The sequence below is a fragment of the Carcharodon carcharias genome, chromosome 12 (assembly GCF_017639515.1).
Source record: "Carcharodon carcharias isolate sCarCar2 chromosome 12, sCarCar2.pri, whole genome shotgun sequence".
NCBI lineage: Eukaryota > Metazoa > Chordata > Chondrichthyes > Lamniformes > Lamnidae > Carcharodon > Carcharodon carcharias.
In genome coordinates this window covers 81,380,725-81,405,645 of record NC_054478.1, presented here as the reverse complement: position 1 = coordinate 81,405,645, position 24,921 = coordinate 81,380,725, and the positions used below count along the sequence as shown (strand labels likewise).

At 48.3% G+C, this 24,921-nt stretch overlaps 1 protein-coding gene across 1 annotated transcript in view; it reads left to right on the top strand.

Moving 5' to 3' along the window:
• dnah9l (dynein, axonemal, heavy polypeptide 9 like) overlaps positions 1–24,921 on the top strand; it is a 393,205-nt gene that overhangs the window by 60,128 nt on the left and 308,156 nt on the right. Inside the window, exon 13 of the mRNA XM_041200867.1 lies at positions 15,465–15,621. Within this exon, the coding sequence (XP_041056801.1) occupies positions 15,465–15,621 (157 nt within the window). The remainder of the gene's footprint in view (positions 1–15,464; positions 15,622–24,921) is intronic.

The window sequence follows — 24,921 nt, the reverse complement described above, 5'->3', positions numbered from 1 at the left end:
AAGATCCCCTATAGAGGATGTCATACTCTAACAGCCACCGGATTAGAGCAAGCCCATGCTCTGAGATCTATAGAAACTCTGTGGTCACCTGTCAGGGAGGTGAACCTCCATCCCGCTGACAGCAGAACCTCAGCAGATAAGAAAAGTAAAAATAGGGGGACATCTAGGCAGTAGTGACCATAATATAATCCACTTTAAGATCAAAGAATGATAGAATGGTTACAGCACAGAAGGAGGCCATTTGGCCTGTCATGTCCATGCTGGCTCTCTGCAAGAGCAGCTCACCTAGTCCCACCCTCCCGCCTTTTCCCCATAGTCCTGCATTGATTTTCTCATCAGATAATTATCCAAAAATTCCCTTTTGAAGGCCCTGGCCAAATCTGCCTCCGCCACACTCTTAGGCAGTGCATTCCCAACCACTCGCTGCATAAAAGATTTTCCACATATCACTGTTGCTTCTTTGCCAATCACTTTAAATAGGTGCCTTCTAGTTCATGATCCTTCTGCCAATGGGAAAAGTTTCTCCCTATCTACTCTGTCTGGAGCCATCATGATTTTGAACATTTCTATTAAATCTCCTCTTAACCTCCTCGTCTCAAAAAGAATAGCCCCAGCTTCTCCAATCTACCAATGAAGCTGAAGTTCCTAATCACTGGAACTATTCTCGAGAATTATTCTTGCACCCTCTATTGACTTCCCATCCTTTCTAAAGTGTGGTGCACACAAAACAGGATACGACATTCCAGTTGAGTCCCAACTAATGTTTTAAACAGGTTTATCATAACCTCCTTGCTTTTGTACTCTGTACCTCTATTTATAAAGCCCAGGATCCCAAATGCTTTATTAACTGCTTTCTCAACCTGCTACTTTCAATGATTTGTGAACATATACCCCCCAGGTCCCTCTGCTCCTGCATCCTCTGTGGAATTTCACCCTTTATTTCATATTGCCTCTCCTCATTATTCCTACCAAAATTAATTGCTTCACACTTATTTGCATTAAATGTCATCTGTCAATTATTTGCCAATTTCACCAGCCTTTGCCCTTTTGAAGTTTATCAGTATCTTCCTTACATTTCATAATACTTTCAAAATTTTGTGCCTTCTACCAGCTTTGAAATTGTGCCCTGTGCACCCATGAATATGTATCAAGAAAAGCAGAGATCCTAACACTGACCCTGTGAAACCCTATTATATACCTTCCTCCAGTCCAAAAAACAGCTGTTCACGACTACTCCTGTTACTCAGCCAATTTCATATCCATGCTGCCCACTGTCCCTTTTATTCCCTGGACTGCAATTTTGCTGCCAAGCCTGTTATGGACAGTTTATTAAATGCTTTTCAGAAGTCTATGTACACCACGTCAACTGAATTACCCTCATCAACCCTCCATTTTGCCGCATAACAAAACTCAAGCAAATTAGTAAAAAAGATGTTAATAGAGAAAGACATAATTATGGCAAAAAACAGCTTAATAGATTAGAGAAAAGCTGTATTTGAGGGGCTGAGAATAGCACTTGGGAAAATAAAATGGGCAACAATATTGGCAAACAAGAACATAGAACAATGGGGAACAGAAAAACAATGTTCACAGTGAGTGCAGGAAAATAACTTCCACTAAAAGAGACCTATACATGAATGAGATTGCATGGATGAGTAAGGATATAAAGAAATAATTGATTAGGAAAATGCATACATTAAATAAATAGGCAGCATGAGGAGTGATATGAAAGAATATAAAGAGAATAGGAGAGAAATTAAAAAAAGCAATTAGAAAGTCAAGGTGGAACTATGAAGTTAAATTATAAAGGAAGATTAACCAAAATAGTAAAATATTTTACAGGCACATCAATAAAAAATAGAATAAATGTGATGGAAATAGTCTATTGAATGACCGGACAATACCTCAGGTAACGAAAGAGAGTTGGCAGAAATATTAATTAATTATTTTGTTTTGGTGTTTACCTGGGAGCTAGAACAGGTAGATATGATATTGAATGATGAGATTAGTAATAAGAAAAGTGCATTTAAAATAAAAACGGAAATGTTTTGAATAAACTCATCAAATTCAAAGAGGCCAAAGCCCCTCGTGTGGATGGAATGCATTCTCACATATTAGAAGAATCTGGGGAAGTTATGGCAGAGGCATTACTACACATATTTAATAATTTGTTAGAGAAAGGTATAGAGTGAGAGGATTGGTTGATAGCTAACATAATCCCTATATTTGAAAAGGGGGACAGAACATTCCAGGGAATTATAGACCAGTCAGCTTAATATTGGTGGTAGGAAAAATAATGGAATCCCTACTAAAGGAGAGAATAGAAGAACATCTAGAAAAGAAAAATATAATTATGAATAGTCAGCAAGAACTTCAAAATGGAAAGCCCCGTTTGATAAATTTATTGAATATTTTGAGGAGATCACAGAAAGAGGAGACAATGGTATTTCAGTAGATGAAATTCATGTGCACCATTATACACTAATGAATAAGGTAAGAGAATGTGGAGTCAGGGACATGCAGCAGAATAGATTGCTAGCTGGCTTCAAGATGGAAAGCAGAGAGTTGCAGTAAAGAGTAGTTGTGTTCCACAAGGATCAATGCTGTTCATAATTTACATTAATCATTTGGAATATGGAATCAAAGCAATTTCTAAATCTACGGGTGACACCAAGTTGAGGGGATAGTCAAAACTGAGGAGGACTGCAACAAATTAGAGGAGGATAATAAATAATTAGCCAACACAGATAAATGTGAAGTAGTACCTTTTGGTATGAAGAATAGGGGGAAGAATTATTTGGAAGGTACAAGTCTAGCTGGGGTAGAGGAATAAAGTGATCTCAGAGTACAAATACACTAATCATTATAAAGCACCACAGGTTACCAAGACCATAAGAAAGCAAATCTAGCACTGGACTTTATTTCTAGAGGGATAGAATTGAAAAGTAGGGAAGTTAAACCTGTTTTGAAACTCAGTTAGACAGTAACTAGAATTGTGTGCAGTTTTGTTTGCCATAATATAAAAAGGATATAGACGTAATTGAGAAGGTGCAGAGAAGATTTACAAGGATGATAGCAGAAATGTGTAGGTATACTTATTTGGAAAAGATGAACAGGCTGGGTCTCTTTCCTCTTAAAAAAAGAAAGCTGAGGGGTGACCTAATAAAGGTCTTTAAAGTTATTAAAGGTTTTGATAGAGTGGATACAGAGAGAATGTTTCCTCTTCTGAGGAAGAACATAATGGAAGATAGTCACCAAGGAATCCAATAGGAATTCAGGAGAAACTTCTGTACCCAAAGAGTGCTGAGAATGTACAACTCGCTAACACAGCAAAAGAGGGTTATGTTGATGGACTTAGATGAAGAAAGATAGGAGGAGGCTTGAGTGGAGCATAAACGCTGGCATGGACTAGTTGGACTGAATGGCCTGTTTCTGTTCTATATATCCTACCTAATTTGATGTAAGATGGACATATATTTTGGAAATGTCAGAACCAACATAGTAACAAAAATCATGAACAAATGTAGGGGCCAGAATCTTCCAGTCCCACCCACAGCAGGAAGCTTGGAGGTGCGGGAGGGTGGGGTGGGGGTTGGGGGAGCTTGGAGGTGTGGGAGGGTGGGGTGGGGGCGGGGGTTGGGGGAGCTTGGAGGTGTGGGAGGGTGGGGCGGGGGGGTGGGGGTGGAAGCTCAATTTGGTGGGGGGTCAAAAATCAGTTTCCAGACCGTGGGTTGAACTTTTGCGATTAAGTTCTCGGGATCTTAAAGGTGGGTCAAGCTTCCCGATGAATAATGTTGGGAAGATCTTTTGCATACATATGCATGTTCATTAAAAGGCCGGCTCACTGGAATTAAGTGCCCCCTCCAAAATGAGTTTTCTGCCAGCAAGAAATTGGAATGTTCACATTTATGACTGCATATAAATGGTGTGTACCTGGCGAGATTGACTTCTTCCTGGAATTTGAAGTAAGTGCTTCTTTGATCTTCTTGGTGACCGCTCAGAAATGCCAGCCTCTTGATTGAGAATGGGTGCCGGCAGACCAAGCTGTGTGAAGGCGGGACAGGGGAGGCAGGACCAGCGGAGAAGGATGGAGTGGAGGGTGGACAGCTGAGGGAGGCTAAGTAGGGAAGGGTGGAGCGGAAGGTGGACACGGAGGGAGAACCAGTGGGGAAGGGTAGGAAGGGTGGGAAGGTGCCCAAGGAAGAAAGCCAGACTGTCCAGGGCATGTTTAGAAGGGTAAGCATGTCATACTTGTCTTGGTCCCGTTGTAGGGCAATGGATGGGCTCTCTGGCCAGTGAGCATTGTAGAAAGATGGGTCTAAAGGAGTCAGAGTTTGGTCCTAAGGGTTTCAATCGGAGTATTGGGAGGCAGCGTGTACAGATCGAGTAGGGTGGAAGTGCTAGTCTCATGGGCATGTAGTGGATGGTCTCATGGTGAGGGGGGAGGTCATGGAAAGTCAGAGTACAGCTAGCCTTGATAACGGGAGGGCCCAGGGTCAGGATGGGCATTGGTTATGGGAACGGTGGCAGGAATGTCCACAAAAATGATAATTAGGTCCAGCGTAACGGAGGAGGCTGAATGATTACAGGAGGGAGAGGAACGACAAGGCGGTGTTGTGTAGGAGGATGGGGAGAACTTGGTGGGTAACAGAGGGATGATAGAAGGTCTTCAAGGTGCCGGCAAATCTCACACACACCATGCTGAAACTCTTAAGGTAGTTGTGCGGTTCATAAAATCTCTCAAGTATTCAATATGGGAGGGGGGGGGGTCTCTTTCCGGATGGGAGGAGTTCATGCTTCAGTTTTTGGACTGAGTAAAAGGGCACCTTATTAATTAATAGTGCATTCCCTGGAAAACCAGAGAGTTCTGCTTTGGAGGGTCCAACGCCCAATAAAGCAGCATTGCTGTGTGACTGATGGATTGCATTCCAGTGAGAACCAATCAAGGTCTGGAGCTGCCACATTCTGTGCAGAGACAAGGTTGAGGGGAGGAGGTGGATGCCTCCAAACAGCATGGGTGGTGGACAGCAGCAAATTCCTGACTCCAAACCTCCAACTCCCTAGGTAAATGGCCATGGCTGGGGACAAGGGATATCCCCAGAAGACCTGGCTGACACCAGTCCGGTGTCTGCAGAGTGCTGCTGAGGAGAACTACAATGCTGCTCATGCCTCCATAGATCCGCAATTGAGCAGACGATAGGCCTCCTAAAGATGAGGTTCAGATATTTGGGCTGCTCAGGCGGGGCTGTCCAATACTGACCACAGGGAGCGTCCTGGATCATCATTGTTTGCTGCACCCTGCACAACCTCGCATAACAAAGAGGGGCTATCTTAGCTGAGGGAGACATGAAGGACCGAGATGTCTCCTCCGATGGTGAGGATGATGAAGGGGATGGTTCTGATGAGGGCCAGGATGTTACAGAGCCATGTGCAGAAGCCATTGCAAGGGTATAACATGACAGCCAGGCCCGTGACAATCTAATAGCTAACAGATTCCAGGCAGGAAAAGCTACTGATACATTTCCCTTACTATTTGGATATCTCTCCTCTGCTGGCTGGCAGCTCCATTCTTGTAACACACATTATACTTTGCTTTCGTGTACCTTGATTTATGATAGCTGAACTAAATTACTGCTTAATGTCTGCACTGCTGCTGGAGTGATCCTTTGCATGCACTAAACTGTGCTTATATACAGAGCTCTTGCAAAAAATGCACCCATTAGAACCTGCACATTACTCCATTCTCCCACAACCTCAGGCACCTGTAAGTAGAAATTAGATTTTTCCCATGCCCTCACAAAATCTGTATGCATGGCAATTTGGAAGCAATAAAAATCTCACCTCAGCAGGAATGCACTCATTTCACCTGGGCACCCACCGCCAATGGGGGACAAACCTTGCAGAGAGCTCTTTCAGGTGGGACCGGATATAGGGGTCCATAGGGAAGAGTAGCATAAGTCCATTTGGTCCCTTGAGATCCTTCATACAGATTGATCAGGGAAGTTTGTGTTCCTACCTCTGATTATCACTCGCCCATAGTAAACCCATATCCTTTGACAGTTTTACCATCCCAAATAGTTTTGAGGTTACTTTGGAGTCCACTCACTGAGAGTGCCTCACCTGCACAATGGGGTGTTGAGTAGCAACATCTCAGGACTCCCCAAGTGTAGAGATTCCTACAAATATCAGCCCTAGATGCCCTTAGTATTATTGAGAGACTGTGATCTGTCATTCTGGACACTCCAGTCAAGTTAAACATCTTTCCTACATGGATCCTGCAGAACCCTTTCAGAGATGTGATGCTTCACATGGACAGCCTCATAGTCCAGCACACAGGCCCATTCTACTCATAGTCACCTCATGGGATAATACCCCACTACTTCAATGATGTCCGGTGCACCTTGGTTGCAATTCCTTTATGCGAAGTGTATTCCAACCCTTGATAAGGAAATGAGCAGCCAAACAATTCTCCATTTGAAGCCTGACAAAGGCTTCAGTCAACTGCACACACACCTCTTCAATCCTACACCCAGTATCTCTTGCAGCTAAGGCTAATTTGCCCATTGCCTCGTTACTTGCAGCCTTCAGCAGGTTAGCTCAAATTACAATTGAACAAGGACAGTCAGTAACGATTGGACATGCACACTGTAGTATAAGGATATTTGGCATTGCAAGGGTTAATGTGGGACTGAAGAACAGTACTACCCACAGTATGATGTAGTAAGACACATGACAGAAGACAAAGTTGTATGGACAGACTCGTGTCGGAGTCAGCATGAAGTTAGGTCCTAGCCTGAGCTGTACCTTGTACACATGTAAATAGTTATGTGTTACCAATAAATGCTACTATTCAACCTTAAAAACCTCTGAACATCCTCATGAAGCCTCCTGAACAAACCCTTACAAGATGGTGACAGCTCATGAACGAACCCAGCACCAAAGAAACTGGTGAAGGACCCAGAATCTGAAAAACTAAAGGAACAACATTCTGACCTGACTGAAGTGCACCTGGACCATCAAAACAGCTGCAGCTCACCTAAAAAGAAGCTCCACTGCAGACATGGAGGCTAAAGGGCAGAAGAAAAACCCTCTGGGCAGCTAGAGAACCCCACCAGAGCATATGGAGGTCCATTGTGAGTCCCCATTGATTGCAGAGTCAAAGGACCTAGCAAGGGTGAGCAAAAATTCAGTTCTAGCCTGAACTAGCCTTTAAAAGTCTTCAGGTTATTAGTCAGTCAGAATAGTCTGCTTCATTAATCTCCACAGCCAGCCTGGGGCCAGAGTCGGCACTGTACAGCGTGGCGGCTGAGTTCCACCGAAAATAAGTTTTAAAAACACAGGCAAAGCCGGGAATTACCTTTTAATCACCCTAACATATGTTAAAAATGTTCTGAAGTACCCATACGTTTGATTAGAAAGTTCGCTGCAAGAAATCAATCCATTTGAGGTTGGACCTGTGATCGCTGCAGGAGCCTGCCAAAACCTGACAAGCCTGGGAAGAAGCATTGTAAAATCAGTAACTACAGCACCATCTTTAACAGTGAAACAGCATTTAAAGCTATACTCCCCTGAGCTGACAAGCAATCATTGATAATAAATCAACACTACCAGATCAATTTGGGCTGATACAAAGGCAAGACCAAGTGTAGAATTGGGGGTTTTGGTGAAAAAGGTTATCAAGTTACATGATAGCTTCAGGATTAGGTAAAATGATAAAGATTGAACAGGCAAATACATTCCTCCCTCCTCACCGTCCAAGGCCCCAAAACACTCCTTTCAGGTGAAGCAGTGATTCACTTGCACCTCCTTCAGTTTGGTCTGTTGCATTCGCTGCTCCCAATGTGGTCTCCTCTACACTGGAGAGACCAAATGCAGACTGGTTGATCGCTTTGCGGAACACCTTCGCTCAGTCCACAAGCATGACCCTGACCTTCCTGTCACTTGCCATTTAAACACGCCATCCTGCTCCCATGCCCATATGTCTGACCTTGGCCTGGTGCAATGTTCCAGTGAAGCCCAACGCAAACTGGAGGAACAGCACCTCATCTTCTGATTAGACACTTTACAGCCTTCCAGACTTAACATTGAGTTCAACAACTTCAGACCTTGAACTCTCTCCTCCGTCTCTACTTTTCTAATGCGATTTTTAAAAATATTAACTTTATTTTTAATTATTATTCTTATTTATTTGAATTCTTATATTTTTATTTAATTCTATTCATTCACTTTTTTAAATCCTTTTTCCCCAATGCCCCTCCCCCACCTCCACAGGGCCATCTTTCGCTTGTTTCTATGTTGTACTTTCACAGAGCGCTCACCCTTGTTCTGCTATTAACACATTTTGCCTATCAGCACCTTCTTTAGTTCTTACCACTACCACTAACATTCCCTTTGTCTTGTGTCCATGACTTCTTTGTCAATCTCACCTTAGTCCCACCTATCCCTGACCTCCTATCTTGCTTCACCTGCTCCACCCCCTTTTAAACAGTATAAAATCCATCACATTTCTCCTCTTTAGCTCTTAAGAAGAATCATACAGACTCTAAACGTTAACTCTGTTTCTTTCGCTCCACAGGTACTGCCAGATTTGCTGGGTTTTTCCAGCATTTTATGTTTTTATTTCTGATTTCCAGCGTCTACGGTATTTTGTTTTTATCCCAAGAAGGTCGCCTTATCTATGGTTCCTTGCTTTGATGAGCAGTGTTCGTGTCATTCGGATGTGAAACCTTGGTTCCTGCGCAAGATAAAGGCGGGTGTCTCAGTGCAGGACCTCTTCCCTGTGCAGTGTGTAGCCTTCAGACCAAAGTGATGGTCTGGCTTCATGCTCACTAGACACATTACTGATGCCTGCACCTGCTTGTCATTGCTGCCAGAATGTAGTGGGCAGGTGTCACAGAGATCCGTCATTCGCTCTGTGTGCTCTCAGCACCTTTGAGGTGAGCCTGGCCCCCATCTCTTCAATATCTGTGTCCAGTGATGGTGTGGTCCTGAAGGGGAAAGGTGCTGAAGGCTGACAAAGGAGCAGGTGCATTTAAAGTTTCATGGCTGTGTCTCATAATATGACCCTGAGCATAAGCGAGCTGCTCTCAGCCAGACAAGAGTCAGACATTAATGGATGCAAGGTGAGGATGTCAAGACTGTCCTCATTGTATCTCAGCATTATCTTCCACTAATCTTGTGGCTATTAGGGCCTCACGAGCATGCCTGCCTCCTCTGGCCGGTGCGATGGCCTTATCGCCAGCATCCTCGCCTTCGAGGACCTCATTAGCCTCATCCCCTTTGACATCCCCCTCATCGGAGGAGACGTGCAGCTGTTCCAGGACCTCCCCCCATTGCAGCACCAGGTTGTGCAGCATTCAGCAAGCTATGATGATGTATGACACCTTCTGGGGCTGTACTGCAGTGCTCCATTGGACCTGTCGAGACACTGGAACCTCATTTGAATGTGCCTATCATTGCTCCACTTAAGTCTGGGTTGCAGCACGAGCATCGTTTTACCGTCACTCTGCTGCAGTCTGAGGCCGCTGCACGGGCGTTATCAGTCATGTCCTCTGTGGTTAGCCCTTGTCCCTGAGGAGCCACACCTGCAGCCTCTGTGGACCCTGGAAGATGTCAGGGATCTGAGACCTGCTAAGGATGTAGGAGTCGTGGATGCTCCTTGGGAATCATGCGCAGATCTGTAGGATGTGTTTGTGGTGGTCGCAGATCAGCTGAACATTCAGCGGTTGGAAGCCTTTATGATTGACGTAGTTAACTGCTTGTTGCCATGGAGATCTAAGTGCCACATGGGTGCAGTCGATGGCACCCTGCACTTGTGGAAAACCTGAGATTTGCGCAAATTTCAGTGCTCTTGCTTCCGCGCTTGCCTGATCACAAAGTTCTGTGTTTTTGCGAAGATGGCATCCGTGACCTCCTGGATGCACCTATGCATTGAGGCTTGCGAGATTCCACACAGGTCACCTGTGGAGCCCAGGAAGCAGCCACTGGTGTAAAAATTGAGCACAGTGGTCACTTTCACAGCCACTGGTAATGGATGCCCACCATGCCCCCGTGGTGCCAAATCCTGCAGCAGGTGGCACATATGACCAACCACTTCCCTAGACATGAGCAGTCTTCAGTGACACTGGTCCTCAGTCATCTTCAGGAAATGACAAGCGCTATCTATAGACCCTGTGTCTAGTGAGGTGCCTACGAGCGACAGTTCGCTGTGGATCTTCAGCTCGTGTGCAGGAGGCTCTGCTGCACTGTCACCTTGAGGGTGTTGCTCCTACCTTTGCCGAGCCAGACGCCTCCGCTTCACTCTTTTTCTTCTTGTCTGCTCCCTATAAGCCATGAGGCATACCACTAATTCACCAGCTCCATGATCCTGATGTCCTCCTCCTGCAGGATCTAAGAGAGAAACATGTGAGTTAGCATATGTGTCCTAATGACCTCTCTTGGTTAAGTCTGAAGGCCCCTTCACGCATGCTGGAAAGTGCTGGCCACCACTTGGATGACCAGAGTTTAGTGCACTGTATGGTTGTCTGAAACCCCACCCGCCTCTGCCCCACTCCACCTGACCGATTGGCAGCAGCTTTGCCCACTGGACTGCATGCTGTGCTCTGAGCTCAGGCGCAGGCATTCTCCCAACCCACACTGCAAGGCTGCACAGATAGCTTGAACCATGGGGTAGACTAGTCCAAACCTTAATAAAGATATTGCGAGGGGCTCTGAGCACCTCCACCAGTGACTGCCGTGGCCAACCTTCGCAAGGGGATTGTACAATTTGCCCAGTCGGCCAATTGTTCTGCTGCCCTAAGGTACACATTAATTTGCAGTATGTGCCTGAGGGATGAAAAGTTCTGAAGCATTTGGCGGCACATTCATGCTTTTGTGTTGCTTGAGTGGGCAGAAAAGCTTCATAGGCCTGACTCCAAGCATGTCAATGGAGTTGCAGCTGAACGGTCTCGGCTGCAGAAGAATGCTCACTTTTGACAAGCTTTTCCAAGTGTTTGGCTGCTTGTCTCACACCTCCAAAGGCAACCTTGCCCCAGCACCGCATGGAAAGCCAGCCATGAGAAAGGAACTAGCCTGTGTGCCCCCCACCCCCACCCCTGCCTCTGCCGCCAAATGCACGCTGCCTCTTCCTTGATGTTCTATGGGTGATGCTTGCAAGTGCTGCGCAAGGTTGTGGGCACTCACCTTTGAGTTCTCCTGGAGGTTTAGCTCACCAGTGCAAGCCTTTTAAAGGCATTTGTAAATCACACCATTCTGAAGTCACGCCGCCGTGGGAGGTAAGCCCATGATTCCAGGATGAAGCCACAATGATGAGATACAAATGCATTAAACTTAAGTTCCTGACACTGGACGGCAGGAAACATGGCCTGCCAGTGATGGGCAGAGCAAGCAGACAATCCCAAACTGGTTTCATGATGGCATAAAACCGATTTTTGGCCTTCTCGCCGTATTGTCCACTCATGCCCGCAATGATACCTGCCGCCAATGGGAGCGGATGATCCTGGCCTTTGTATGTGGGAGAGAATGAGTGTGTGTTTGCCTTAATCCCAGTCTCAGGTTTCTCACTCACTCTCACTACTACACACAAACACATTCACACGGAATCACTCACAGTGAGTGAGGATGAGCGAGTGAGCACCAAGACTGGGAGTGAGCCGGACACACACACTTTCACCCTCTCTCACTCTGGTCATTTTCATTAATTACTCTTTTTTAACTTAACAATTTATTGCTCTGACATTGCTTTACTTTTGCTCAGCAATTGTTTCTTTCCATAATATCTCACCCCTTTTTGAAATTCAGTGTATTGTGCCAAACCTTATCTTTCTTAAATTTGCTCATCAGACCCGAGTGAGAAAAAATGTGGCCCCACCACCAACACACAACCCCCCCCACCCACCCCACCCCCACCAAGTGAAAAGGCTGGATAAGCCTAGTGTAGGGCTTCACTCTTTCAACTCTGCAACTACATCTACACTGTTCCTTGCCACTCACATACTCACATGGCCTGTTTAACTTCCCTTGAGGGCTCTTTGCTTCCAAACACATCTCAAATCGGGGCAACAACAGCAGGAGATGCAATGGCCTCGCTGAATGCTCTGCACAGGCATCATCTTCAGAGCTCCGAACATGCTGAGCTGCAAGTTACGGCTTGCATGATGCATGCCCAGGCCACACACTCACAAATGATGGACGATCCTTAAGCAACCACAGGTTGAAATATTCAGTAATCACAATGTTGATAATGTGAGAGAAGTGACTCTATAGGTGTTCATTATTGGATTTTGATGGGGAAACCAAGTTCCACACCCTTAAATGCCCGCGTTCATTGTAGTAACTAGCAGCAAAATGAGAATCCAGGACACATCCAAACTGTACAAGTGAGCATATATTTACAAGTGTCAAAACTATATACAATGGTTGTACACTCACACCATCTGCCTGCCTTCAAAATTTCTTTATCTTACTTTTCCTATTGCTATGTCTAGCTGCAGCCCTGACAAACATGGTTGAGGTGGAGGCAGCCTGCTGACTGCTATGCCGTGTTGACTGTAATGATTTTGGCAGGCATCCTCTAGTTTCCAGAAGCCACAAGCTTCAGCTCAGGGTTTCCTGCACCTCTTCGGTCTGTCCTGCTGGAGGCGATGGGTTCACTGGCAGAGGGGAAGTTGAATGGCAGGGCACCTTTGGAGTATCCTGGGCTGAAGCCCCCAGGATGCCTGGCTGGTGCTCCCGCTCCCTGCACGATGGCACCTGTCTGACTCCTTGGCGAGAAAGAGCACCTGGAGGGAGGTTGAGGTGCCCTGTCCCCCTCTCGCTTAGCCATTGCTTCATTGCATCCATAGCTAAAGTGATGAGGTGCAGGTCAGAGCACATATCCAGCAGCTACCGTTGGACCTGGGTTTCCAAGGCAGCCACCAGCCTTTCCATGGAGGCAGCCAAGTGCTCGCATGCTGGAGTCATGTCAGCAGACAGAATGTGGACAGATTCATATAGCCTTTGGTCCAATCTGCGCATGGCCTCTGGCACCCCTGCCTGATGTTCCACTGTCTGTCTCTGCATTTCCATCAGATGTCTTATAGCCAAGTCCAGAGGCTCATCATCTGCATTGGACTCAGCAGGGGCCTGGTCTCCAGTAGCCCTCCGAGTGTCAGAGACCTCGGCTATCATTTTCTCTGCCAGCTGTGGACCCACCAGATTGTGACCCCGAGCCTTCTGTAGAACATGGACCCACTGAGGTGAATGTCCCTGCGCAAGTGGAAGATTTAGGCGAATGCCTTCCTCTGAAGCTTTTGAGATTTCATCCTCAGAGGTGAGGTTAGGGATGGGTCTGTGAGTGCTCTCCCTTCTTTGCTTCCCCTTTTCTTGCTGTTACCTGGATTGAAGAAACGAAAGATTTAGTGGATGCCTAAGCAGGCTCCGTTATCTTTGTCTCGCTCTGTTGCCACATTTGACAACTGTGGACTGGAGACATCGTCACTGGCTTGTTGGGGGAGTCCCGCCTCACCTTTGGCGCAGGTACAGTCCCGCTCATCTGTGGCTAGCCTGTGGCCTCCAATTCAGAGTTGGTTAGAATTCTAATATCTGACATGCTGCTGCTGGTCTTGGCCCACTCCCTCTTATTGTGGGTGTTCTTGTCCAGCAGACAGACAGAAGGATTGATTGTCATCCCAATGGGTTTATGAGCAGTTTAGGAGCGTGCATGCCTTTACCATCTCCCGAGCCCTCCCCAGTAAGTGATTAAAAAGCCGGATGTCCTGCAACTGATAGAACATTGAGGGCATGAAGCGACAGCCACACATTCAGTGCACATGTCCCATCTGCTGCTGAGTCCTGCTCCTGTCTAACATCCGCTCGCACACTTACACTGCTTGATGCCCTGAGTGCCACTTTGCAGTGAGTAGACAGTGCCACTTACCCTGCCAGAGAACAGCAGATCATTCATCCTACTGCTGCACTGCCGGGCTGTTGTTTTGTGGGCTCCATGGGCGTTAACCTCTGCTGCAACCTTTGTCCAGGCCACCATGGTCAGACAGGAGGGCCTCCTGCTGCCTTCCTTGGGAAACAGCTCTTCCCGCCTTTCCTGGACTGGCTGGAGGAGAACCTGCAGGGAGGCATCACTGAACCATGAGCCTACACATAGTCTGCTCTGGGACATACGGTTAACTGCAGAATCTGGAGCTCCTGGCTTGCAGTGAGTGAATGGCTGGCTGGGTGTCTTTTATATATGGCACCATGACCTTCGACCCCATGAGGTAATGGTGGGCACAGCGACTTCCTGCCTGCCCCCACCAAAAGCCCCTCGTGCATTTATATGTATTAAGCTGACCATTGCATGATGGCTTATGGCCAGCCGTCCCACCTCCAAACAGAAATTACTCTCACTTCCACTCGCACAGCCCAACCTATACTTCAGAATGGAATAAACCATCTATTGTGGATTATGTAGGATCAATGAAAGAGGTGGGAAGATAAGAAAATTATCTAGGAACGAAAAGTATAAAGTTGGCACAGAATTGCAGAATGTTCATATTTCACAAAATTATCGGGGGATGGGGTATGCTGATGGTTAATTTTATAGTAAAATTTGCAGAAATATTGGAAACAATAACCTAGAAATGCTGTTAAAGACATTAACATTCAACACTTAATGGCAGGATTTTCCTGCGCAATCCCACCTACAACCGGACTGTAAGGTTAACAGACACCTCTTCACTCTGACCTGATTTTCTACCTGGCACCTTCTCCAGGTGCACCTCTTCCCCACCCAAAATATACAAATTGTGGTAGGGGCACTGGACCATAGCTGCTCATTATATATCACTGATGTACACAATACTGCCCTTGATATGTGATCACAAGATAGCTACAGATGGAGACAACCATTTGGCCCATCTTAGCTCATCATATGGTCCTCCCTTCACAGAATCTAAATGTTCAAAACATTGTAAGCTTTTTATCTTAATTTCTCTACCCAAAATCCATTTCATGTCTTGATTATTTTTGACAACTGTCCAGACATTAATTCGAAATTTGTCTTTTGCTGCTCTATGAATATGAAGAAACATGAAGGGCAAGCTGATGTCCTTTGTCTTGGCTGTCACAGTTTAGTCTGTGCTTTTTAGGATTGCCTTTTCGATATCATTTACCTCTTAATTCTGTAATATAGTTACCTTCTTTCAAGGATCGAACACACACCCTCCCCCTCAAAAAAATTGTAGTATTTTCTTGTGACTCAGTTGTTGAAAATCAATCTAGTGGTTCATCTTTGAACCACCTGTGGGGCTTAAATATCTCCTCTGCATCCAATGACCAGCAGAGAGCACTGTGCTTAGTGTGGCCAGACCACAGCGTTACACAGTTTAAGCACGACTTCCTCTGACTCGTACACTTCTGTTCTGCTATATAGTTCAGCATTGCACTTACTCTATAGGTTGCTGCTAATTGTGTTTTCAATGGTTCTACAGGTGCTACATTACCTTGACCCAATCTTTACATTTGACAATGAGTGGAGCGCCATCAGGACCTGCTGGGACGGGTAAAACTGAGACCACCAAAGACTTGGGGCGCTCTTTGGGTGTTATGGTGTATGTTTTCAACTGCTCTGAACAGATGGATTACAAGGTAACAACGTACATTTCTACATTTTAACTGTGACTGGAAAATCTAGAACAGTATTGAGCTTGTGGGTTGAATGCACTAAGTTAAATTTATTGGGAAACTGGCCTCCAACCCTAATTATAAAAAGTTGAAACCAGGCCAGAATTTTCCGGCTGAATTGCGGCTGACAGAGCTCACACGTCAGCGCGTAAAATGACGTGCGCTGACATCAGCGCGCACCATCGCGATATTTCGGTGGGCGGGTGCGATCAGTTTGCCCGCCATTAATTGAAGGGCTCATTAAGCCCCTTAACTTGCCAATTGTGTATGATTTTGAGGGGCCCGTGCAAACTTCGGGTCAACACATGGGCCCAATGGAAAGGCGGGTAGGAGATTATTTAAGAAAACCTTTGCAATGTCGGGATATGTGGACTCAGAGGGGTTGTTAATGTTTTTGATGAAGTTATAATTGATGAAAGCGTTTAAAAGTTGCCTGTGTGATTGTTAGTAGTTCTCATCGATTTCCAAGAGCTTCTTGTATACTTTGAAACCAGCCTGCAGACAGTAATCTTTCTCAGGCCTGCAGCTTTCCGGGGGCCTCCATTTAGCCTGGGGATATCGGTTCTGACCTCTCCACTGGAGGCAGCTCCCCTGAGGAGGAAGGGAGGGATAGAATAAGGAGGATGCCAGGAGTGGACAATCAGCCTCCAGGCGAGCCACCTTTGGGAGACCAGGCACAGGCACAAGGGCCGCAGGACCAAGAGATTGTCCAAGGTGCAAGGGGCTGTAGAAGACACCATTATCCTGCTGCCAGGGTATACAGGCTACCTCAATATGTCTGAGGTGCAGTGCCAAAGGAGGCTCCGACTGTCAAGGGAGACAGTCAACTATATCTGTCAGATGATTGGCCCTGAGACCTCCCCTAACTGTGTGGGTGGACACCCCATGCCAGCGACTCTGAAGCTCACAGTTGCCCTCCACTTCTATGCCTCTGGCTCCTTCCAGGGCTCAGTGGGTGATCTTTGCGGTGTCTCCCAATCAGCTGTCCACACTTGTATCAAGCAGGTTACAGATGCTCTGTTCAGACGGGTACCCACCTTCATCCACTTCCGCTGCAACCAGGCAAGTCAGTCACAGCGAACCAGAGGCTTTGCGGCCATTGCTGGCTTCCCCTGTGTCCAGGGTACAATAGACGGTACACATGTGGCCATCAAGGCGCCAGCAGGTGAGCCCGGTGCCTTTGTCAACAGGAAGGGCTTCCATTCCATGAACGTGCGGATAGTGTGTGATCACAGGATGCTGATTCTACAAGTCTGTGCAAGGTACCCTGGCAGCTCCCATGACGCCTACATTCTCAGACGCTCCCAGGTGCCGGGGCTCTTCAGTGCTCTGGCTTGGCTAGATGGATGGCTGCTGGGTGACAAGGGCTATCCCCTCAGAAGGTGGCTCAGTGATGCCTCTCCGCTGTTCAAAACAGAAGCTGAGCATTGGTACAATCGGAGCCACGGCACCACAAGGGCTGTGGTGGAGAGAGCCATTGGTCTTCTCAAGATGCGCTTCCATTGCCTGGACCACTCAGGGGGCGCACTCCATTACCCTCCAGATTGCGTCTCTCTGATAGTGGTAGCATGCTGCACTCTGCACAATCTTGCGCTGGAAAGGGGGGATGCAGTTGACGATGAAGACCTTGACGCAATGGATGAGGCTGCACATGATGAATGCAGCAGTGCCTCAGAGGATGAGGAAGCACAGGGCGATGACGATGGGCAGAATGATGACCCGCATTTACATCAAGGAGGCAGGGACACCCGGGACAATTTAATCTGAAGAACCTTCAGCTAGCTCCACACACATGGATCAGCAGGAGCAGCATTGCCTGGAACTTCCACACATGGCACTTAGGTGCCACATCTTCCACCTGTTCAGCTGCAATTAAGGGCTTAGTACAGAAACATCAATGTCCACTCGAACACTCATGATAAATATATGAAAAAGAAAAATGCACCACAAACAAAAGACCCTCAGCTATGATTACAAAGGTGGATCTTATTTTGTCCAAAACAAAAACACACACCACTTGTTAGCGATCACAAAAATATGGGTCACTATTCTAAGGCCAACACAAAAGCACGAGTGACATACCTGTGGAGTGCCTAAGGTGCCTTATGCTTTCGTTTCTGGGTGCTACGTCTAGGTGCCGGCCCATCGCTCGGAGTGGCTTGTGAGACAGCTGCTGACTCTGCTGTCCTATTGGCCTCGATGACCTTGGTGGGCGTCCTCTGGCCCGTGGAGCCTGTGATGGCCCCGCCTGGGATGGAGTGGCCAGTTCCAGAACTGGCACCTCCCCAATTGTCACAGCCTCAACAGAAGAAACGTTGACTGGCAGAAGGGCAGAGGAGCTGCTGCCCTCATTCAGAGCGCCCTGAGAGGAGCTCGCAGCAATGACAGGCAGCTGCTGCGACTTCCCTGCTCACTGCAGATGCATGGGCATCGAGTGCTGGCGCTTGGTGTCTACAACATCTCCCACAATAGAAAACATCACCTGTGGCCAGAACCGCTTGCAGGTCAGAGCATAACCCAATCGTATTTTGATCCATTTGGTGGAAGCCCCTCTCTATGAGAGTTGCCAATCTCTCATAGAAGGAATCTTGATTCTCTGCCCTGAGGGCAGATTCTTCATGTGCTTTCTGCCTAGACTCCTCCGTCGCAGAGAGCAACTGAACCACTCCCTCATGCAACCCTGCCAGATGCAAACACAGTTCCTGCTGCCTTTCCTGCAGCTGCTGCAATGGGGACAACTCCAGAGGCACGTCATCAGTGCTGGACTCAGCTTGTGCCTTGTCCCCTGCAGCCCCTGGCTGCTGGCGCCATCGGCACTCTCTGCCCCTAACATCTCCTCCAGCGATCGTGATGTGCCCTCTCCACTGTGACCCGGAACACTAGCTGACGGTAAAGTCCCCACCGAGGTGTTTGTGTCTGCGCTGGTGCCTGGCTGGCTGAAATGATGTGCCGCAAGTTGCACTTGTTGGCCCTCAGGTGTGGAGGGGGGGCCCTGCGGGGTCGAGGTGTGGGTCGCTCTCGTGGTGATGCTGAAATTAACAACAAGGACAGTGCATCAGTTAGCGTACATTCAGTTCAACATCCCTCTCCCCCCACCCCCACCAGCCTCATAAGTCGCTCACCCTTCAAGACCCTAAGGAAAAGAACATTGGTGAGGTGAAAAAGAGTCAAGACAAGCCCCAAACATTAAACGCACATGCAGACAGGCTGGTCAGATGGCCTCAGGAATGCCACTTGGCATGTTGTGAACCATAGGAGTGGGGAGAATGCAGAGGTACCTGACCTGGATGCATTGTAGCCTGGATAGTTGCGGGGCTGAGGAAACATTGCAAACAGTAGCGACATTTGCCGTCGATCACAGGATATTGAGAAGTCACATTATTGGCCTTCATTCCATAAGGAGGGCCATAGACCGGGTGGGCAGAAGGCAACATTTCCCCTTGGCGCAGGGATGAGTACCGTGGTGGCATTTATCTAAGTTGAGTGCCATGAGGTTCACAGCTGAGGTGTTGAGGACCTTTTGGACAGAGTAATGTGGGGCGCACTGGCTGAGAGGGTGCTGGAGGTCCCAAACCCCCTCAGATAAAATAAATCTTTGGCTGTGCAGCAGCGATCCAATGGCATGTTAGACCATGGTGATAGTGGTCACAAATGGGATAAGGTGACTTTGGAAGGTGGCGCATCTCAAGGGGACAAGTGTCCTTTCTGTATGACCCCCACATCTGAGGCCTCCAGCGGCTCCTGCCCACACTACTGGTGATCAGTCACCAGAAGATAGTACGGCTGGTCCCAACCCCCTCCCCCAATGGCCACCTTGGACACTTCGGCGTCCCATCACTTTGAATATCACACGGCTCTTAGCGCCCATGGCAAGGAAGCGCAACTAGGTGAAGCGCCGATGCCAGCAGATGGCACTTGCCCAAAACACCTTGAGGGTCCCCTTGCACCATCTCATTACCATCAATATGACATGTGTTGAAGTTCTGAGTATGTGTCATGTGGCCTCCCCTGCAGGTTGCCCCCAGACTACTCAAATGCCACAAAGACCAACATATGCTGTGGGGAGAACCCTTCTTCTCCTCAACCACAAAGGCTGGTGTAAGCATGGTCAGTACCCATTTGCCCACCCAGCGTGCGACAGATGCCCTATGCAGTAACGATAGCAAGATATGGTGGGGGGGGGTGGTCAAAGGTTAAGGCTGCCTTCTGGGTCAAATGGCCAAGACAGACATGGTACTCACCTGTCCAGAGCGCAGCCCCTCATTGAATCATTTCCTGCACTGTGTGCCAGTGCGCTGTATATCATCACGGGCGCTTACAGCGTCACCCACCTCCTCCCATGCCTGGATGGTGATATGGATACACAAGGTGCCGACGGATGTCCACCTCTTGCAGGAGGACAGCAAGGCTTGCATTGGAAAATCAGGGGGCACGGTGCCCCCCCCCCCCACCCCCAACAACTGGCCTCTCCTGCAGCCTGCCCCCCTCCTCCTGCTTGTGCTGCTTCCACTCGGACCTCCCTCCCTCTCTCCATGAGTGGCCATGGTACTCTGCCTCAAGCAGGCTGCCTGGCCACTCTTTATACAGGCAGTCTGAGCACACCCGCCCATGCGACTATTTTCCCGCTTTCCACGGGAGTCGTTAACCCGCTGGGCGGGCCTTAATTGGCCTGCCTGCGGAAAATGGCTGCACGGCCTGTTTCTTCAGCAGCAATTGGCCACCCGCCTGCCAGTGAGTTGGTCGCGCCCGCTCAACCAATGAACATAAAATTCTTCCCCCCAGTCTTGTCCCAGTTAAGTAGGGTAAATTAGTCAGCTTTCTGCCACTGCTATGTTATTCTGGAAGCGCGCCTGTGGGCATTGGGTGTTGACTGTCTCAGGCTTGGCTGTAATGTTCCCCAGGTTGTCCGCCAGGCCTGGCTGTCTAGGCCATTTGGGAATCAAACCTCAGGAATAAGAGGATAGGAAAGAACTGTCAAAAAAAAGAGAATTATTGCACAATCAGTAATGTCGATTTCCTCAGTAAATAAATTGTGTTATCGAACCACCTATTAATATTTTATGCTGCAGTTGACTTAGGACTATGTGGCCACCTAAAACAGTAAATAAATAAGGAAATGCAATATCCATTAAAAACTAGGGGCAGAATTTTGCGTCTCGCCAGCGGGTGTGCAAAATCGCGCGAGATGATGTCGGGCGAGTGTCCCAATGTCCTCCCACATGCGTGCAATCTTCAGGTTGGCTGGTGTGTACGCGGGTGTTGGAGCTGCACCCACCATCAGCATACAGCCATTAAAAACCCAATTGATCTAGATTTTACATTGCCCACACAATTTCGCTCTCATCACACAGGCAAATCAGGCAGGCAGGCAGCCCTCATTTTGCAAAATCTGATCCCAGGGCGGGATAAAAAGGGTCAGCAGCATTGCCAGTGTGAGTGGTGAAGAGTTTAGGAGGTAGTTTGCTGCTGATTGGAACTTGACAGCTTCATCTCAGCTCTGAGTTTCATTTTTAACATTTGCAGGCTTCATTTAAGGACTCATTGTATCTCCAAGGCCCCTGGGGGATTTTTCTGTGTGGAGCCTTCCAGGTATCAGACAGCCTTCCTTTTACCCTGGTAATGGGGATCGTGGTCTCTGCTGAAGGCATCTCCTCTGAGGAGGAAGAGAGGGGAAGAAGGGAGAGGAGGCCAGGTGTCCCATTGCAGCTTCCAGGGGAGGGACCTGTGGGAGGAGAGGTGCAGGTACAAAGGTCACAGGCCAGCAGGTAGTCCGAGGCGGAAGGGGCTGCTGAAGACCATTATCTTGCTGTCAGGGTTTACAGGCGGCGATGCAGCTACTTCAATATGTCCAAGATGAAATGCCGAAGGAGGCTCCGCCTCTCCAGGGAGACTGTGACCTCCATTTGTCAGATGATTAGGCCTGAGGTCACCTCTGACAGTGTGGGTGACACCCCATGCCAGTGGCTCTGAAGGTCACAGTGACCCTCAACTTCTATTCCTCCAGCTCTTTCCAGGGCTAAGTGGGGGATCTTTGTGGAGTCTCCCAATCAGCTGTCCACAGTTGCTCTGTTCAGGTGGGTAATGACATTTATTCATTTCCGTATGGATGAGGCCAGCCAGGCTGAGCGAGCCAGAGGGTTTGCAACGATTGCTGGGTTCCTCCACATCCAGGGTATAATCGACTGCACACATGTGGCCATCAAGGCGCCAGCGGGTCAGCTGTGTGCCTTCGTCAACAGGAAGGGCTTCCGCCCCATGAACATGCAGATAGTGTGAGACCACTGGAGTTTAGAAGAGAGAGGGGTGATTTGATTGAAGTATACAAGATACTGAATGGCCTTGACAAGGTGGATGTCAAAAGGATGTTTCCTCTTGTGGGTGAGTCCAGAATTAGGGGACAATGTTTTAAAATTAGGGGTCGCCCTTTTAGGACAGAGATGAGGAGAAATTTTTTCTCTCAGAGGGTTGTGCAACTTTGGAATTCTCTGCTTCAGAAGGTGGTGGAGGCGGGGTCATTAAATATTTTTAGGCAGAGGTAGATAGATTCTTGTTAGGCAAGTGAATCAAAGGCTAGTGGGGTTAGATGGGAATGTGGAAATTGAAACATAAAAAGATCAGCTATGATCTTATTGAGTGACGGAGCAGGCTCGAGGGGCTGAATGGTCTACTCCTGTTCCTATTTCTTATGTTCTTATGAGCATAAGATGCAGATTCTGCAAGTCTGTGCACGGTACCCTGGCAGCTGACATGAAGCTTATATCCTCAGCCCCTCCCAGGTACTGAGGCTCTTCAGTGCTGCATCTGACTGGATAAGTGGCTGCTGGGTAACAAGGGCTATCCATTGAAAAGGTGTCATTAGCCACCACCCAAGAACAGAGGCAGAGCAACGTTATAATAGGAGTCTGCCTCCACAAGGGCAGTGACAGCGAGGACCATAGGTCCTCTGAAGATGCGCTTCCGATGCCTGGACTGTTCAGTGGGAGCACAGTACCCCCTAGAGCAGGTGTCACTGATAGTGGTTGCATGTTGTGTTCTCCACGATCTGGCTCTGGCAAGGGGCACCCATTGGAGGAAGAGGAACTTGATGCAGCTGCACAGGACACAGTGGATGAATCCAGTGGTGAGTCAGAAGAGGAGTACAGTGAGGAGAACACTGAGGTCATGGAGGCAGACCCTTCTATCCTTCAGGGAGGCAGGGACACCAGGGATGCAATGCTCCTTCTCCTAGGCTGCCAAAGATCTGCTTCTACCTCATGCCAGGGCTGCTGCCTCCATCCCGGATGTCCGAAATGACCCTTTCTTTTGAACCCAAAGTCCTCTCAGTGCCTGTGCAATAAAGCTTAGAGCCACTCATGTCCAGCATTACACACTGGCATACCCTGCACCAATAAAACAAAAAGGTGAAGCATACTCAGGCCATTATGACAAAAGCAAGATTTATGTAAGTTTCATACAAATTAACATCACCATCTCATTTGTTCTTTTCCACATCAGTAAACAAAACATTACAGAACAGAAGATCACCTGTGAACAGTCCCTGTTACGCTCATGATGCCTTAAACTTTAGTTTGCAAGCACTATGTCTTGGTGCCACTTGCACCCCCCCCACCCCCCCAGTCCCCCCCTCACTGGCACCGGCATTGGAGGCAGCCTGCTTACTCTGCTGTCCTTTTGGCCCTGATGACCTTGGCAGTTGTCCTCTGGCCAGTGGATCCTGTGCTGGCCTCACCTGGGAGGGAGCGGCCGGTGCCATGGCTGGCATCTCCCTGTCACCGCAATCTCATCAGATGCCACGGTCACTGGCAGAGGGTTGGAGGAGATGCTGCCGTCATCCAGAGCGCACTGAGAGGAGCCCACAGATATGACAAGCAGCTCGTGCGCCCACATGACATCACTCTAGACCTCACTGCTCGCCATTGATGGACCGGCACCAAGCTGTGATACTGGGTTCCCTCATCCATCTCCCACACTGGCACTGACCACCTGAGGTCATTGCCTGTGTGAAGGCTTGCAAGTCCGAGTGCATCCCCAGAAACCCCTGATTCTATCCCTGGAGCTGCCTCTCCATTAGAGTCGCCAATCTCCCAATGGAGGAGTCAGTGTGCTCAGCCACAGGGGTCAATGCAGTGCTTCGCGTGGACTCCTCCACAACAGAGACCATGGCACACGCACCCTCATTGATCTCCGCCAGATCCTCCCTCACATCCCACTGGACATCCAGCATCTGCCGCTTAATGGATGACTCCAGAGGCTCATCATCTTCCTTTGGCTCAGCATCGTCCTGGTCTCCAGCGGTCCTCCGACTGCTAGGGCCCTGGGCATTCCCTGCCTCCGCCTGCTCCTCAGGCTAGTGTGAAGTGCCCTCACCGCTGTGCACTGACATTCTATCCGAAGATCTAATGCCCACCGAGGTGCTGGTATCTGCGCTGGTGCCTGGTTCAGAGAGCAGGTGTGACACAGATGCAACTGAAGCCCAATGGACCTCTGGCATCAGAAATGGCTTTTTGGGGTCCAGTGAACGAGTGCCCACTGGTGAATCTAAAGGAGAACGAAGACATATCATTAGTTTAGTCATCACACTGTCACTGTGCATGCCAGACGCTCTGGTGAGACCATGGAGATCTGCATCATGGTGCCTTTCAATGATCAATGGGGTCTCCAGATTTGAGGCTTCCACCAATGAAGAGACTACACAAGAATATTTGCACAATCCGAAACTCTCACCTCTAAGCACTGCACTCTTACCTTTGTCTGACACCCCAGACTCTCCATGACTGAGGTGTGTGGTGGCTCTCCAGCTCCAAGGCATCCTGCTCAAATTTGGTCAATATTAGACGGTTTGGGGGGCTTCCATCTGTCCATGACCTCTCAATGTGTTTATGGCTCATTTTCCTCTAAAAGGACAGAGGAGCATTGATTAGTCCACTCTCTATCTGCAGCGCCATTGCAGCCTGGCTAACTCCACCTGAGGAACACCTTGCAGGGCTCACCCGAGTCGTAGCCCTCGAGGCAGGGCTCACCCCCTTAGCCAGCTCCGGCATCAGTGACAGTTGGCACTCAGACTCTAAGGGAGGATGGCCAGCCATCAACACTTCTCCACACTGACCCATGCCAACATGGTACTCACCTTGCCTGAGGGCAGCAGATCATTGAACCTTGTGTGACACTGCACCCATGTGCGCCGTGCAATGTCGTGGCTGCTGATCTGTGCTGCCATCTCCTTCCAAGCTTCCTGTGCCTGGCGCAATGGCTGCCTCCTTCCAT